This window comes from Dendropsophus ebraccatus, chromosome 9 (genome assembly GCF_027789765.1).
Source record: "Dendropsophus ebraccatus isolate aDenEbr1 chromosome 9, aDenEbr1.pat, whole genome shotgun sequence".
Lineage (NCBI taxonomy): Eukaryota > Metazoa > Chordata > Amphibia > Anura > Hylidae > Dendropsophus > Dendropsophus ebraccatus.
Genome location: NC_091462.1, coordinates 9,321,579 through 9,337,084, shown reverse-complemented (window position 1 = coordinate 9,337,084; position 15,506 = coordinate 9,321,579). Strand labels below are relative to the sequence as shown.

General features: G+C 48.5%; 1 protein-coding gene across 1 annotated transcript; it reads left to right on the top strand.

Annotated features, from left to right (window-relative positions):
* Positions 1–691: 691 nt before the first annotated feature.
* Positions 692–14,644, top strand: LOC138801743 (E3 ubiquitin-protein ligase DTX3L-like). Its single transcript, XM_069984837.1, has 6 exons — positions 692–888; positions 1,657–1,808; positions 5,885–6,177; positions 9,970–11,391; positions 13,298–13,515; positions 14,406–14,644. The coding sequence occupies exons 1-6, from the start codon at positions 692–694 to the stop codon at positions 14,473–14,475; spliced, it is 2,352 nt and encodes a 783-aa protein (XP_069840938.1). The 3' UTR covers positions 14,476–14,644.
* The last annotated feature ends 862 nt before the right edge of the window (positions 14,645–15,506 follow it).

Here is a 15,506-nt window from a genome sequence, read left to right as displayed (position 1 = left end):
GGGGGGACAGGGGGGCCCAGGTGATATAAGGGGACAGGGGGGCCCAGGTGATATGGGGGGAACACAGGACATGATGGGAGGACAGACCCACAGACTCAGCGTGGAGGAGAGGAACCTGAGAGGACAGGGGAGCACAGACTATATGGGGAGACAGGACACGGTGGGGCAGGTGGGGGGCGCACAGGATGTGAGGGTACAGGGGGGCACAGACTATATGGGGAGACAGGACACGGTGGGGGGCGCACAGGATGTGAGGGTACAGGGGGGCACAGACTATATGGGGAGACAGGACACGGTGGGGCAGGTGGGGGGCGCACAGGATGTGAGGGTACAGGGGGGCACAGACTATATGGGGAGACAGGACACGGTGGGGCAGGTGGGGGGCGCACAGGATGTGAGGGTACAGGGGGGCACAGACTATATGGGGAGACAGGACACGGTGGGGCAGGTGGGGGGCGCACAGGATGTGAGGGTACAGGGGGGCACAGACTATATGGGGAGACAGGACACGGTGGGGCAGGTGGGGGGCGCACAGGATGTGAGGGTACAGGGGGGCACAGACTATATGGGGAGACAGGACACGGTGGGGCAGGTGGGGGGCGCACAGGATGTGAGGGTACAGGGGGGCACAGATCTTGTGATGGGACGAGCAACTACACATAACATGGGGGGACAAAGAGGCACAGGTGATATGGGGGGACAGGCTGAGGTGCCGGGGGGCAGGGTGTACCCCGTCCTGGTGCAGTTACCTCAGGATCAGTCAAGATTCTCACTGAAGGTTCAGAAATATTTCCAGTCCAGGAAATCAGGCGCAGGAGGCGAGAACTTCAAAGTGTCTGAGATCAGTCCATCCACCTACTGCGTCTACTTCCAGGATCCGGAGGGTGAGTGCAGGCCGAACCAAGGGTCACCCCATATACACCCACCAACAACCCTGTGTGTGCAGCCCCATATACACCCACCAACAACCCTGTGTGTGCAGCCCCATATACACCCACCAACAACCCTGTGTGTGCAGCCCCAAAGGAGAACCCCTATATACACCCCACCAACAACCCTGTGTGTGCAGCCCCATATACACCCACCAACAACCCCGTGTGTGCAGCCCCATATACACCCACCAACAACCCCCTGTGTGCAGCCCCATATACACCACACCAACAACCCCGTGTGTGCAGCCCCATATACACCCACCAACAACCCTGTGTGTGCAGCCCCAAAGGAGAACCCCTATATACACCCCACCAACAACCCTGTGTGTGCAGCCCCATATACACCCACCAACAACCCCGTGTGTGCAGCCCCATATACACCCACCAACAACCCCGTGTGTGCAGCCCCATATACACCCACCAACAACCCTGTGTGTGCAGCCCCATATACACCCACCAACAACCCTGTGTGTGCAGCCCCAAAGGAGAACCCCTATATACACCCCACCAACAACCCTGTGTGTGCAGCCCCATATACACCTACCTACAACCCCGTGTGTGCAGCCCCATATACACCACACCAACAACCCCGTGTGTGCAGCCCCATATACACCCACCAACAACCCTGTGTGTGCAGCCCCAAAGGAGAACCCCTATATACACCCCACCAACAACCCTGTGTGTGCAGCCCCATATACACCCACCAACAACCCTGTGTGTGCAGCCCCATATACACCCACCAACAACTCAAATCAAGATTCTCACTGAAGGTTCAGAAATATTTCCAGTCCAGGAAATCAGGCGCAGGAGGCGAGAACTTCAAAGTGTCTGAGATCAGTCCATCCACCTACTGCGTCTACTTCCAGGATCCGGAGGGTGAGTGCAGGCCGAACCAAGGGTCACCCCATATACACCCACCAACAACCCTGTGTGTGCAGCCCCATATACACCCACCAACAACCCTGTGTGTGCAGCCCCATATACACCCACCAACAACCCTGTGTGTGCAGCCCCAAAGGAGAACCCCTATATACACCCCACCAACAACCCTGTGTGTGCAGCCCCATATACACCCACCAACAACCCTGTGTGTGCAGCCCCAAAGGAGAACCCCTATATACACCCCACCAACAACCCTGTGTGTGCAGCCCCATATACACCCACCAACAACCCCGTGTGTGCAGCCCCATATACACCCACCAACAACCCCGTGTGTGCAGCCCCATATACACCCACCAACAACCCTGTGTGTGCAGCCCCATATACACCCACCAACAACCCTGTGTGTGCAGCCCCAAAGGAGAACCCCTATATACACCCCACCAACAACCCTGTGTGTGCAGCCCCATATACACCCACCAACAACCCCGTGTGTGCAGCCCCATATACACCCACCAACAACCCCGTGTGTGCAGCCCCATATACACCCACCAACAACCCTGTGTGTGCAGCCCCATATACACCCACCAACAACCCTGTGTGTGCAGCCCCAAAGGAGAACCCCTATATACACCCCACCAACAACCCTGTGTGTGCAGCCCCATATACACCTACCTACAACCCCGTGTGTGCAGCCCCATATACACCACACCAACAACCCCGTGTGTGCAGCCCCATATACACCCACCAACAACCCTGTGTGTGCAGCCCCAAAGGAGAACCCCTATATACACCCCACCAACAACCCTGTGTGTGCAGCCCCATATACACCCACCAACAACCCTGTGTGTGCAGCCCCATATACACCCACCAACAACCCCGTGTGTGCAGCCCCATATACACCCACCAACAACCCCGTGTGTGCAGCCCCATATACACCCACCAACAACCCTGTGTGTGCAGCCCCAAAGGAGAACCCCTATATACACCCCACCAACAACCCTGTGTGTGCAGCCCCATATACACCTACCTACAACCCCGTGTGTGCAGCCCCATATACACCCACCAACAACCCTGTGTGTACACCCCCAGAGGAGAACCCCTATATACACCCCACCAACAACCCCGTGTGTGCAGCCCCATATACACCCACCAACAACCCTGTGTGTGCAGCCCCATATACACCTACCTACAACCCCGTGTGTGCAGCCCCATATACACCCACCAACAACCCTGTGTGTGCAGCCCCATATACACCCACCAACAACCCCGTGTGTGCAGCCCCATATACACCCACCAACAACCCTGTGTGTACAGCCCCATATACACCACACCAACAACCCTGTGTGTGCAGCCCCATATACATCCACCAACAACCCCGTGTGTGCAGCCCCATATACACCCACCAACAACCCCGTGTGTGCAGCCCCATATACACCCACCAACAACCCCGTGTGTGCAGCCCCATATACACCCACCAACAACCCCGTGTGTGCAGCCCCATATACACCCACCAACAACCCCGTGTGTGCAGCCCCATATACACCCACCAACAACCCCGTGTGTGCAGCCCCATATACACCCACCAACAACCCTGTGTGTGCAGCCCCATATACACCCACCAACAACCCTGTGTGTACACCCCCAGAGGAGAACCCCTATATACACCCCACCAACAACCCCTTGTGTGCAGCCCCATATACACCCACCAACAACCCTGTGTGTACACCTCTAGAGGATCATCCCCATATACACCCACCAACAACCCTGTGTGTACACCCCTAGAAGAGCAGCACCATATACACCCCGCCAAAAACCCCATGTGTGCAGCCCCATATACACCCCGCCAATAACCCCGTGTGTATACCCCCCATATACACCCCGCCAATAACCCTATGTGTGTAGCCCCATATACATCCCGCTAACAACCCTGTGTGTACACCCCCCATGTACACCTCACTGAGGAGCAACCCCGTGTACACCCCCCATAGTATAAGGTGCAGTCTGTGAGGTTGTGTATAGTATAAGGTGCAGTCTGTGAGGTTGTGTATAGTATAAGGTGCAGTCTGTGAGGTTGTGTATAGTATAAGGTACAGTCTGTGAGGTTGTGTATAGTATAAGGTGCAGTCTTTGAGGTTGTGTATAGTATAAGGTGCAGTCTGTGAGATTGTGTATAGTATAAGGTGCAGTCTCAGGTTGTGTATAGTATAAGGTGCAATCTATGAGGTTGGGTATAGTATAAGGTGCAGTCTGTGAGGTTGTGTATAGTATAAGGTGCAGTCTGTCATGTTGGGTATAGTATAAGGTGCAGTCTGTCAGGTTGGGTATAGTATAAGGTGCAGTCTGTCAGGTTGGGTATAGTATAAGGTGCAGTCTGTCAGGTTGGGTATAGTATAAGGTGCAGTCTGTCAGGTTGGGTATAGTATAAGGTGCAGTCTGTCAGGTTGGGTATAGTATAAGGTGCAGTCTGTCAGGTTGTGTATAGTATAAGGTGCAGTCTGTCAGGTTGGGTATAGTATAAGGTGCAGTCTGTCAGGTTGGGTATAGTATAAGGTGCAGTCTGTCAGGTTGGGTATAGTATAAGGTGCAGTCTGTCAGGTTGGGTATAGTATAAGGTGCAGTCTGTCAGGTTGGGTATAGTATAAGGTGCAGTCTGTCAGGTTGGGTATAGTATAAGGTGCAGTCTGTCAGGTTGGGTATAGTATAAGGTGCAGTCTGTCAGGTTGGGTATAGTATAAGGTGCAGTCTGTCAGGTTGGGTATAGTATAAGGTGCAGTCTGTCAGGTTGGGTATAGTATAAGGTGCAGTCTGTCAGGTTGGGTATAGTATAAGGTGCAGTCTGTCAGGTTGGGTATAGTATAAGGTGCAGTCTGTCAGGTTGGGTATAGTATAAGGTGCAGTCTGTCAGGTTGGGTATAGTATAAGGTGCAGTCTGTCAGGTTGGGTATAGTATAAGGTGCAGTCTGTCAGGTTGGGTATAGTATAAGGTGCAGTCTGTCAGGTTGGGTATAGTATAAGGTGCAGTCTGTCAGGTTGGGTATAGTATAAGGTGCAGTCTGTCAGGTTGGGTATAGTATAAGGTGCAGTCTCAGGTTGGGTATAGTATAAGGTGCAGTCTGTCAGGTTGGGTATAGTATAAGGTGCAGTCTGTCAGGTTGGGTATAGTATAAGGTGCAGTCTGTCAGGTTGGGTATAGTATAAGGTGCAGTCTGTCAGGTTGGGTATAGTATAAGGTGCAGTCTGTCAGGTTGGGTATAGTATAAGGTGCAGTCTGTCAGGTTGTGTATAGTATAAGGTGCAGTCTGTCAGGTTGGGTATAGTATAAGGTGCAGTCTGTCAGGTTGGGTATAGTATAAGGTGCAGTCTGTGAGGGTGTGTATAGTATAAGGTGCAGTCTCAGGTTGGGTATAGTATAAGGTGCAGTCTGTCAGGTTGGGTATAGTATAAGGTGCAGTCTGTCAGGTTGGGTATAGTATAAGGTGCAGTCTGTCAGGTTGGGTATAGTATAAGGTGCAGTCTGTCAGGTTGGGTATAGTATAAGGTGCAGTCTGTCAGGTTGGGTATAGTATAAGGTGCAGTCTGTCAGGTTGGGTATAGTATAAGGTGCAGTCTGTCAGGTTGGGTATAGTATAAGGTGCAGTCTGTCAGGTTGGGTATAGTATAAGGTGCAGTCTGTCAGGTTAGTATAGTATAAGGTGCAGTCTGTCAGGTTGTGTATAGTATAAGGTGCAGTCTGTCAGGTTGGGTATAGTATAAGGTGCAGTCTGTCAGGTTGGGTATAGTATAAGGTGCAGTCTCTCAGGTTGGGTATAGTATAAGGTGCAGTCTCAGGTTGGGTATAGTATAAGGTGCAGTCTGTCAGGTTGGGTATAGTATAAGGTGCAGTCTGTCAGGTTGTGTATAGTATAAGGTGCAGTCTGTCAGGTTGGGTATAGTATAAGGTGCAGTCTGTCAGGTTGGGTATAGTATAAGGTGCAGTCTGTGAGGGTGTGTATAGTATAAGGTGCAGTCTCAGGTTGGGTATAGTATAAGGTGCAGTCTCAGAGACTGATCTGTATTGCTTCTCTTTGCAGCCCAGGACAGAGTGCTGAAGAAGACGGACCATGTGATAGAATCCATATCTGTTCAGGTGACGATTGTAGGGGATACGAAGAATGATAAACCCCATCCCAGCCGACAAACCTCCAAGACATCAGAGAGTGAGGATCTGTACAGAGAACACGCGGAGAGGAAAGATTACAGAGACATGGGGCGTCCTAAACTTCCCGAAGACCATGGCCGGTCCAGCCCACCCCCGGCCGACCTCAGGATGGATTATCCCAGCAGCGCTGCAGGGGCAGAGGATCAGCGCTCTCACCTACCAGAGGTAATGAGAGGCGAGAACTAGGGGGCGGCTGTGTCAGGGCCCCAGGTAATAGCTGCAGGATATAAGTTATTACTAGATACACATTTGCCCTTTGCCTTCATATATATATGGAGGTGCCACAGAAGATATGCACCATATGATCACTGTGCCACAACGTGACAGCTCTATAGTTACAGACTAACATTTACATCAGAAGAAGAAGTGCTCAGCTGTACTCTTCACTCCCTGGCTTGGTGCTCAGTCTGTCTTATTGCAGGAGATGGGCTCTATAATCTTATAATGGAGTCAATCTCCTTTAATGAGTTAAAAGGAGCATTGAGCTGCGGATGAAGCGTCCGTCGATTGATGCGGATCTCGGAGACCCTGACCAATCAAAACTTTTTTTTTTTACATGTCTCCATAACATGTAACACTGTCCAGACTCTGCAGGGGGTCGTCCCTACATCTGTACACTTCAGTGGTTAGGCCTGTTTAAAGGGGTAGTTCACCCAAAATTTTTTCTTTCAAATCAACTGCTGCCATGAAGTGCCAGAGATTTGTAATTTACTTCTATTAAAAAATCTCAAGCCTTCCAGTACTTATCAGCTGCTGTATGCCCAACAGGAAGTTGTATTATTTCCAGTCTGGAGAGCAGGAGGGGTTTTCTATGGGGATTTGCTCCTGCTTTGGACAGTTCCTGACATGGACAGAGGAGGCAACAGAGAGCACTGTCAGACAGGAAAGAAAACACCACTTCCTGCTGGACACACAGCAGCTGATAAGTACTGGAAGACTTAAGATTTTTTAATAGAAGTGAATTACAAATCTCTGGCACTTCATGGCACCAGTTGATTTGAAAGAAAAAAAATTTTGGTGGACTACCCCTTTAAGGAGTTATAGAGATAATGTAAGACCCATACTGTACGTAAGTCCTATAGAATAATGAATGTCCAAAGTATAGTATAGGCCCATAGTATAATAAAAGCCTAGATCCGACATGAAGATAGAGGAGCGGCTGCACATCACACCCATGGCTGATACTAATGCTGCTAAGCCTATTTTAAAAAACCAACTTCAGGATGTTGGAATATGAATTGATCAAGCCATATCGCCCCGTGTACCAACGTGCAGGTCTCCTGGCTCACACGGGTCCCTACGCTAACTCCACACTGTGTCGGTCAGTGACCGCCAACCCCGCAAAGCGTGCACATGCAGGGAAGGGAGGCCATGGAGTGGCCCTGCAACCCCCATGTCACAGGACCAAACCCAAAGTGCCTCCCCAAAAAGTCCCAGCCAGCACCACCGGCGAGGAAGGCCGCCCCCAAACAACACAAGCATGGACATGGTATTACACTCACCAAAAACTGCTGCAGACAGAATGGGAAAAACATGGAGGTACTGTCGTGTGAGCACAGGTATATGCTCTCATATCCTGTGACAATGGGGTTGCAGGGCCATTCCGTGGCCCCCCTTCTCTGCTTGAGCACGCTTTGCGGGGATTGTGGTCGCTGACCGCCACAGTAATGTTTTTTGGTTAGGGACTCGTGTGTATCAGAAGACCTGCACGTGGTACATGAGGCAATATGGTTTGGCCAAATTATATACTAACTTCTGATGTTGGTTTTAAATGTAGCTGAATAAGCTTTCGTGTCAGCCATGGGTGCGATGTGCAGCCATTTCTGTCTTTTTGGCTTGTGCATATTTTATGTATTCTGTCCCTTTTTTCATTGTGGCTAGCACTCGTGCTTTGTAAGACCCATGTGATCCAAATTAGCAGGAAGCACCTGTGTACATAAGGGGAGGATCTCCTAGTATTCTCCCATTCTACCTGCAGAGGAATGGAGAGAGGTAAGAGCTTGTTCACACTTGTGTTGCTTGGCGTCCACTTTTTCCGCCGGTGGCGCCTGCGGGGTTTGGGGGGGCCCTTTAGGGTCTGGTCCTGTGACAATGGGGTTGCAGGGCCATTCCGTGGCCCCCCTTCTCTGCTTGATTGTGGTCGCTGACCGCCACAGTAATGTTTTTTGGTTAGGGACTCATGTTATATCAAATTATATACTAACTTCTGATGTTGGTTTTAAATGTAGCTGAATAAGCTTTCGTGTCAGCCATGGGTGCGATGTGCAGCCATTTCTGTCTTTTTGGCTTGTGCATAATAAAAGCCTATAGAATAGTAAAGGGGCTCTCTCATTGCCGCCTCTATCCATACATGCATGTTCTATCCATACCTTGGTCATCTGACCACTATCCCCCCACCGCAACTTTCTCATATACAGGAGGAGCATTACTACAAACTCTACAACAAGCGCCTAAAAGACGCGGATCACAACTTAAAAAACATAACATACAACAAAAATAAGTGCATACACATCTATGGTTTGACATTGGAATAACTAAGAGCGGGCTGACACCCAAACCAGTAAGGAGCGGGAAATCGGGAAGGGGGGGTGGTGGTAAAAGTAAAGGAGGAGGAAGGAGGGAAAGAAAAAGGAGAAAAAAGAGGGAGGGGAAAAGGACATAAAAAGAAACCTACCAACTCAATAGAGTTTTGTATTTATCTGTATCTGTGAATTGGTCCCAATAGAAGTAGGTTTGGAAAAAAGCTAGAGGGGCGATCTTACAACTGGGCCGTGAGGTCTTCCATGTGCTTGTAACCTTACGTATCCACATACAAACTCTGGCTTTCATTGCCGTATCCCACTGGTATGGCCCCCGATCATTGTCTTTTAAACATGTTTAAAAATCATTGGTTGCCGGCTCTGCTTCGTGTGATAGGAGGTGCACAGCCGAAAAACGTGTAAAGAAAATAAGAAAGTTATACCTGTCCACGCTCCCCAGTGTCTATTGAAAAAAATTCATGTCTACTAGTACTTATCAGCTGCTGTATGTCCTGCAGTAAGTGGTGTTTTCTTTCCACTCTGACAGTGTTCTCTGCTGCCACCTCTGTCCATGTCAGGAACTGTCCAGAGCAGCAGAAAATCCCCATAGAAACCTCTCCTGCCCTCCAGTCTGGAGAGAATACACCACTTCATGCAGGACATACAGCAGCTGATAAGTACTGAAAGACTGAAAATTTTTAATAGAAGTAAATTACAAATCTCTGGAACTTTTTGGCACCAGTAGTTTTAAAATATTTTTTTTTTTTGCAAAGGCTGCACAGACATTGCTATATATATATATATATATATATATATATATATACACACACACCTTTCTTCACAACCATCGAGCAGTGTAATAGGCTCAGTAAGCCATTAGGCGCTCGCTTACGTTTAATGTCAGGCTGTCTAATACGGCCCCTATTCACTCTGGACAGTATCTCAGGCTCTAATCCGGATTCATTCTCCCTGTAGCCGGCCTCTTTACTGCTCATGTTGGGACCACAGCACACTGTTATATGGCTGCACCTTAACCTTACCTTTAGACTGTGGTCAATGCTTCACTCACCTCAGTGGCCACCATCGAAGGCATCAGGACTCTTTAAGCGACACCTCCTCCTGTACAGGAACAGTATTCCTGGTGTCCTCAGGTAACACTGCAGGTAACACCTCCTCAGCTCACCTCTGTTCTCCAGGCAGTGTCCAGACTATATGGGGACTGAATGTTGTAGAATATGGACATAAACAGTACTTTTTATCAGTACTTTGGTGTGTGGGTCAGTAGATTTTACTTCTCACCACCACATAGGGGGATGAGGATTGCTTTCAGCCTCCCCAGTAATAATCCACACCAGACACCACACCGAGGGGGAAGGGTCTGCGGTATTCTTCAGGGGAAGATTCATCTCACTTCTGTTTCTTTACTGTTACCTTCCAGATCTTTGGTGAAACAACAACAATATTGGGAAGAGACTTGATCAATAAGGAGATCTTACAGGAAATCAAGCAGAAGTTCACGTCCCTGAAAATACGTGAGGATACCGGCAACGTCACAGTCAGTGGTAGCTATACAGCAATAGAAGAGTTGTATCGTTTCCTCCAGAAGAAGCTCGGGGGTGGAGCAAGGAGGTCAGTCCGGGATGAGGAGCCTGGGGAAGACCCGGAGGACTGCATGAATCTTCAGACAGATCTATACAATTACATTGCTGACATTTACAAAGAGGATCTGGCCAGGATCAGGAATCGATATAATGTGGAGGTGACAGAGGTGAAGAAATCCAAGGGCACCACTTATATTAGGCTGAACCCTCTGGGACCGGACGCCTCAGTGGATTGGGCAATGCAAACCTTTATAGATAAGGTCCAGGCTGTAACCAAGGACTGGAAGCAGAAGGAAGCCCCGAGATCAGCCATGAAAGGTTCACTAGAAGACACCAAACGCTACATGAAGGAACATCACAAGACCGTAGTCATCGTAGATGGAGATCGCCTCATTCTTCGAGGACCTGAGCGGGAATTGAGCCAGGCACTAGAAGCTTTACAGAGAGGAGAAGGCAAATCTGATCTCCCTCACAGAATCGTGACCATCTCACCAATGGCCAAGAGGAGCGAGGTGTTAGTAGACACCAGGCACATGGACATCTTGAAGAGACTGAAGTGTAGAGAGATGAAGGCGCTCCAGCAGAAGTTCAGGGTAAGGATGGATGAAGAAAGCAAAGGCGGTAATGTGAATGTCACATTCAAAGCTGTGAACGGGGCCCCCGATCTGGGAGCCCACGCCTGTCATTGCTTCACCAACCTCCTACAGAGCACCATCATGAATCTTCAGAGAAGGACAATCAGTGGGAACCTGGAAATTAACAAAAACAGACTCTCTCAGTTCACTACAAAGCTGCAGGAGGGTGGTATAGATGTTATTCTGGAGCATGACAAGGGCTCTCTTATCCTCGTTGCTTCTCCACTCCTTGTGGACTTCGCAGAAGAGAGGCTACGGCAGTTTTTGAAGATGCAAGACGCCGGAAAAGCTACCGCCTCTGGAGGTGACGCGATGGAGCCAATGGACACTGGGAATCCGGCTGACACACAGAAGAATGCAGAAGAGGAGCCTTGTCCTATCTGTCTGGACAAGATAAATAACAAGAAAGTTCTGCCGTGTAAACATGAATTCTGTGATACTTGTTTTCAGAAATGTTCAGAAATGAAGCAAGTCTGCCCGGTGTGTTCTGTGCCTTATGGTGTTGTCATAGGGAACCAGCCTGATGGGACTATGACACATAACAAAGTCAGCTTTAGTCTGCCAGGATATCCTGGATGTGGAACTATACAAATCCATTATAACATTCCAGGAGGTACTCAGCAGGTGAGTGCAGGGGATATGTGGCTAAGGAATCATGTAGTTCAGTCAATGATGCCATATTCTAATAATATGGCATCCATGTGAAAACCCCTCGATTATTCTTTTAGTCCCTTTAAAGTCATGGTCAGACTTTTTGGACCTCTTTCAATTTACAGTGTAAATTACAGTGTTGGGGGGGGGTTGGGGGGCTTATTTGGTTCTCCCACATTCCCTCCCCACATGAAAAGTTATGTAGATTCATAACAGACATTGGTAGCCAATTGAAGCTCCTTACCTCACTTTTCCCGGTCCCGCTGGCCCCCAGAAGTAGCTTACTTCTGGGTTCGGGCAGGACCATGTTACAGCCTCAGGCACCATCTTGGGTCAGGACATGGGGCAGACTACGTACCGATCCGGGCGTTCCTTGGGCGTTCCTCTGAGCTCCCGGGCACTCCCTCCTTGCTTTGGCACCCCTTTCTTACCTCCCTAAGCTCTGCTATTGGTTACCCTGCTGCTCTATCTACAGCATTGCCACTACTATTAGAACTGCAAGTCCCAGGGCACCCAATGGCCATACATTGGACTGACATGTATATGACCATTGGGTGCGCTGGGGCTTGCAGTTCTAATAGTAGTGACATTCCTGTAGACAGAGCAGCAGGGTGAAGTAGGAAGCAATAGCACAGCTTAGACTAGGGTATAGGAGGCATGCCAAAGCAGGGAGGGAGTGCCCGGGAGCTCAGAGGAACGCCCCAGATCGTACGTAGTTGGCCCTACGTCCCAACCCAAGATGGCGCCCAGAGCTGTAACATGGTCCTGCCCGAACTCAGAAGTAAGTCACTTCTGGTAGCCAGCGGGTCCGGGAAAAGTGGGGTAAGGAGCTTCAATTGGCTACCAATGTGTGTTATGAATCTACATAACTTTTCATGTGGGGAGGGAATGGGGGAGAACCTTTTTCGCCACACTACTCCTTTAAAACCAGCATCTCACACCCTGGTCTTAAAGTGACACTGTCACCCCCTTTTTGCATTATGACTTAGGTGTAACTTATTTTATATCATACGTCATGATGCTTGTTTCAGTTAAAACTGATCTTTTATCATCTGTGGATTGTGCTAGGTGGGCGGGTCTTAGCAAAGCGCCACTTAGCCCTGCCCACAACGTAACCGTTGTCCCCGTGGCATCATTACCGCATAGGCCCCGCCCCCTTCGCGCCCATTGTATGGGCCAACGCACAGGGGGTGGGGCCTAGACCTTTAGTCCGGCCTGTTCCAATGGCCGTCAAGGGCGGGGCCCATGCATTGATGACATCACTGGGGCAAGACCAACAGTAGTGTTGTGGGTGTGGCTAAGTGGCGCATGGCCGTGAAGCCCCGTCCAGATAGCACAGTCCACAGGCGATAAAAGATCACTTTTTACTGGAACAAGCACCATGACGTATGATATAAGATAAGTTATGAAAACTGCTAAATTTACCCTTTACATCTGTGTAGAGAAGTCAGAATGCAAAAAGGGGGGACAGTGTCACTTCAAGTAAACCCCAGCAATGTAAGATTGTGCACGGCTTTTGATGAATCCCAGGAGATCTGAGGCTGCCTTGTGCCCTTGGAGGGGTTACGTCTTCTAGCTGTAATTTCCCCACTAAGTGTCTGCAATATAGTAAAACACAATAGGAATGAATAGGGACTTCTGAAAATTGTTCCACATGTGGTGGAGAAATTCTGTAGAGTTTCAGCCCCACCATGCTACATTTCTTATTCTTCTTGATTTAACATCTGCAGCAAAATCAGCATCTAAATCCCATGTAAGTGTGGCCAATGCTTGTACCCTGAAGCCTTCCTGCAGACATTTCACCATCATGTTTTCTATCATTACTTGTTACCCCGCAGCTCTGGTAACTCTGTGTTGTTTTATTATTTATTGTATTTAGAAAAACCATCCCAACCCCGGAAAGCGGTTCTCTGGCACTTTTCGCACAGCGTATTTACCAGATAACACGGAAGGCAGGGACGTTCTGCATCTGCTAAAGAAAGCGTTTGATCAGAAGCTGATCTTCACCGTGGGCGATTCTCACACCACACACGCCAGCGACACTGTGACCTGGAACGATATTCATCATAAAACCACAACGCATGGAGGCACAACAGGGTAAGAGGGAGATTTATTCTATAGATGAATAGTGGAGGTTGTTGTACCAGGGTAAGACGAGACAGGTGTCACATGTATTCTACTACATGAATAGTGGGGGTTGTGATAAGGCTGGGTTCACACTATAATTTTTTCCATACATCCTAACAGGGCTTAGACCCGCCTCCCTTTTGATGATGTCATTGCCACAAAAAGGCTTCCTGGGGTCAACAGTCACTAAGTAAGAATGAGTTTACTTCACTTCCTGGTGGGAGGTTGAGGGGGGAAAGATAGGGAAGGGGGACAGATAGGTGATTGAAGCATATTACAAACATATATATCATTGTAATGTGTTTCAAATACTGGGAAAAAGCTTTTCGCTGGAGTACATATATAACAATTAACGTAGTGTGAACCCAGCCTAAGAGAGGTTGAGTTTACTGGTCGTTTTCATTGCGGATGTCACCTGTGGATTCTCTATCCAGCACAATGTGCTCCCTGTGCATACACTGCAGAAAAACCCACAGGAGAGAGAGACACTCAGCCGTACATCCTGAGGAAGCCCTGTGAGGAGAAACTCACCTACATATCCTCCATCTATAGGAGGTGCATCTACTTCCAGATTTATATTGCTGTGTTGGGTATGGCTATAAATCTTGTAGATGCAGGCACAGGCACAGACAGGTGAGCGACATCTACGCGCTCAGGAGCATGCAGCGGTTGATGATGATCAGAAGCCACCATGCCCCAGATTACTGCCCCATGTGCATTTGATCCTCTCAGGGGCCAAGGACGGTATTTCCCATTTGCCGTCAGGACTGTCCTTGTTTTTGAAGCGTTGGACGTCACAGATGCTGTGGGTCAGATTCTCCACTGTACATGTTGGTGATCTCTGTATGTTTCTCTTACAGGTATGGGTATCCGGACCCCGATTATCTGAAGCGAGTCCGAGAAGAGCTGAAAGCCAAAGGAATCAAGTGACGTGATTTAGGGGTCTCCCGTCCATGAGACATCTCCTCTGATCATTTACATTAGAATATATAGCGTCAGTCGGATCTGCACCGGATCTGGCAGTCACATCCACTAATAGAGTCCTGGACTTTGATAATGTGCTGTGATTGTTACTATAATAAAGTTTCCTCTGACTGTATTGTCTCTATGTATGCGTTATAAGCTGTGACACTACAGCAACAATAAGGCTATGTTCACATGTAAATATCCTACAAAAGGGCTACAACACCAATATAATCCAAATACAATGCTTTATTCTGTAATTAAATAAATGATAAAAATTAGACAGAACGGAGTAAAAATAATTCTTCACACAGGACCAAATATCACAGCAACATCATTGTAACTTAAAGAGGACCTGTGACCCCCTGTGCTGGGGCAGAGCCCTGCCGTACACCCCACCCCCACCCCCCCTAGAGACCCTTATAAAGGTGACAGGTTCCCTTTAAGAGGGTACATATACAGGACAGATGCCAAATCAAAAACCACAATGGGTGGAATACATAAAGACTTCAGTGTCTATTGCACTGCCCCTGCCAAAGTGCTAACTAACCTCCATATACCACTACAATCCTAAAGTGCCAGAATAATATAACATATGTAAGAAGGATTGGGGAGTATCTGCTGTAATATTACATGTCAGGCTGTGTGTAGATTTGGCATCTGTCCTGTATATGTACCCTCTTAAGTTACAATGATGTTGCTGTGATATTTGGTCCTGTGTGAAGAATAATTTTTACTCCGTTCTGTCTCATTTTTATCATGTATTTAATTATTGAATAAAGCATTGTGTTTGGATTATATTGGTGTTGTAGCCCTTTTGTAGGATATTTAAGGTTTAGCCCGGGCAGGCTTGTGGTGGTATAGGAATATAATATGCTCACATGTAGCGTATATGTTGCGGGTTTCTTTCGATAAACAGCAAAAATCCATCACTGCACATACTGTGCCCTATAATTATAATATACACTGTATCTCCTGATATCGACCCTATAAAGCGG

What these genes read in the sequence shown, in the direction of transcription:
- LOC138801743 (XM_069984837.1), top strand. Translation starts at nt 692, where the DNA reads ATGGGGGGACAGGCTGAGGTGCCGGGGGGCAGGGTGTACCCCGTCCTG. An exon ending in AGCGCTCTCACCTACCAGAG is followed by an intron (nt 6,178 to 9,969) that starts GTAATGAGAGGC and finishes GTTACCTTCCAG; the next exon opens with ATCTTTGGTGAAACAACAAC. An exon ending in TTCCAGGAGGTACTCAGCAG is followed by an intron (nt 11,392 to 13,297) that starts GTGAGTGCAGGG and finishes TATTGTATTTAG; the next exon opens with AAAAACCATCCCAACCCCGG.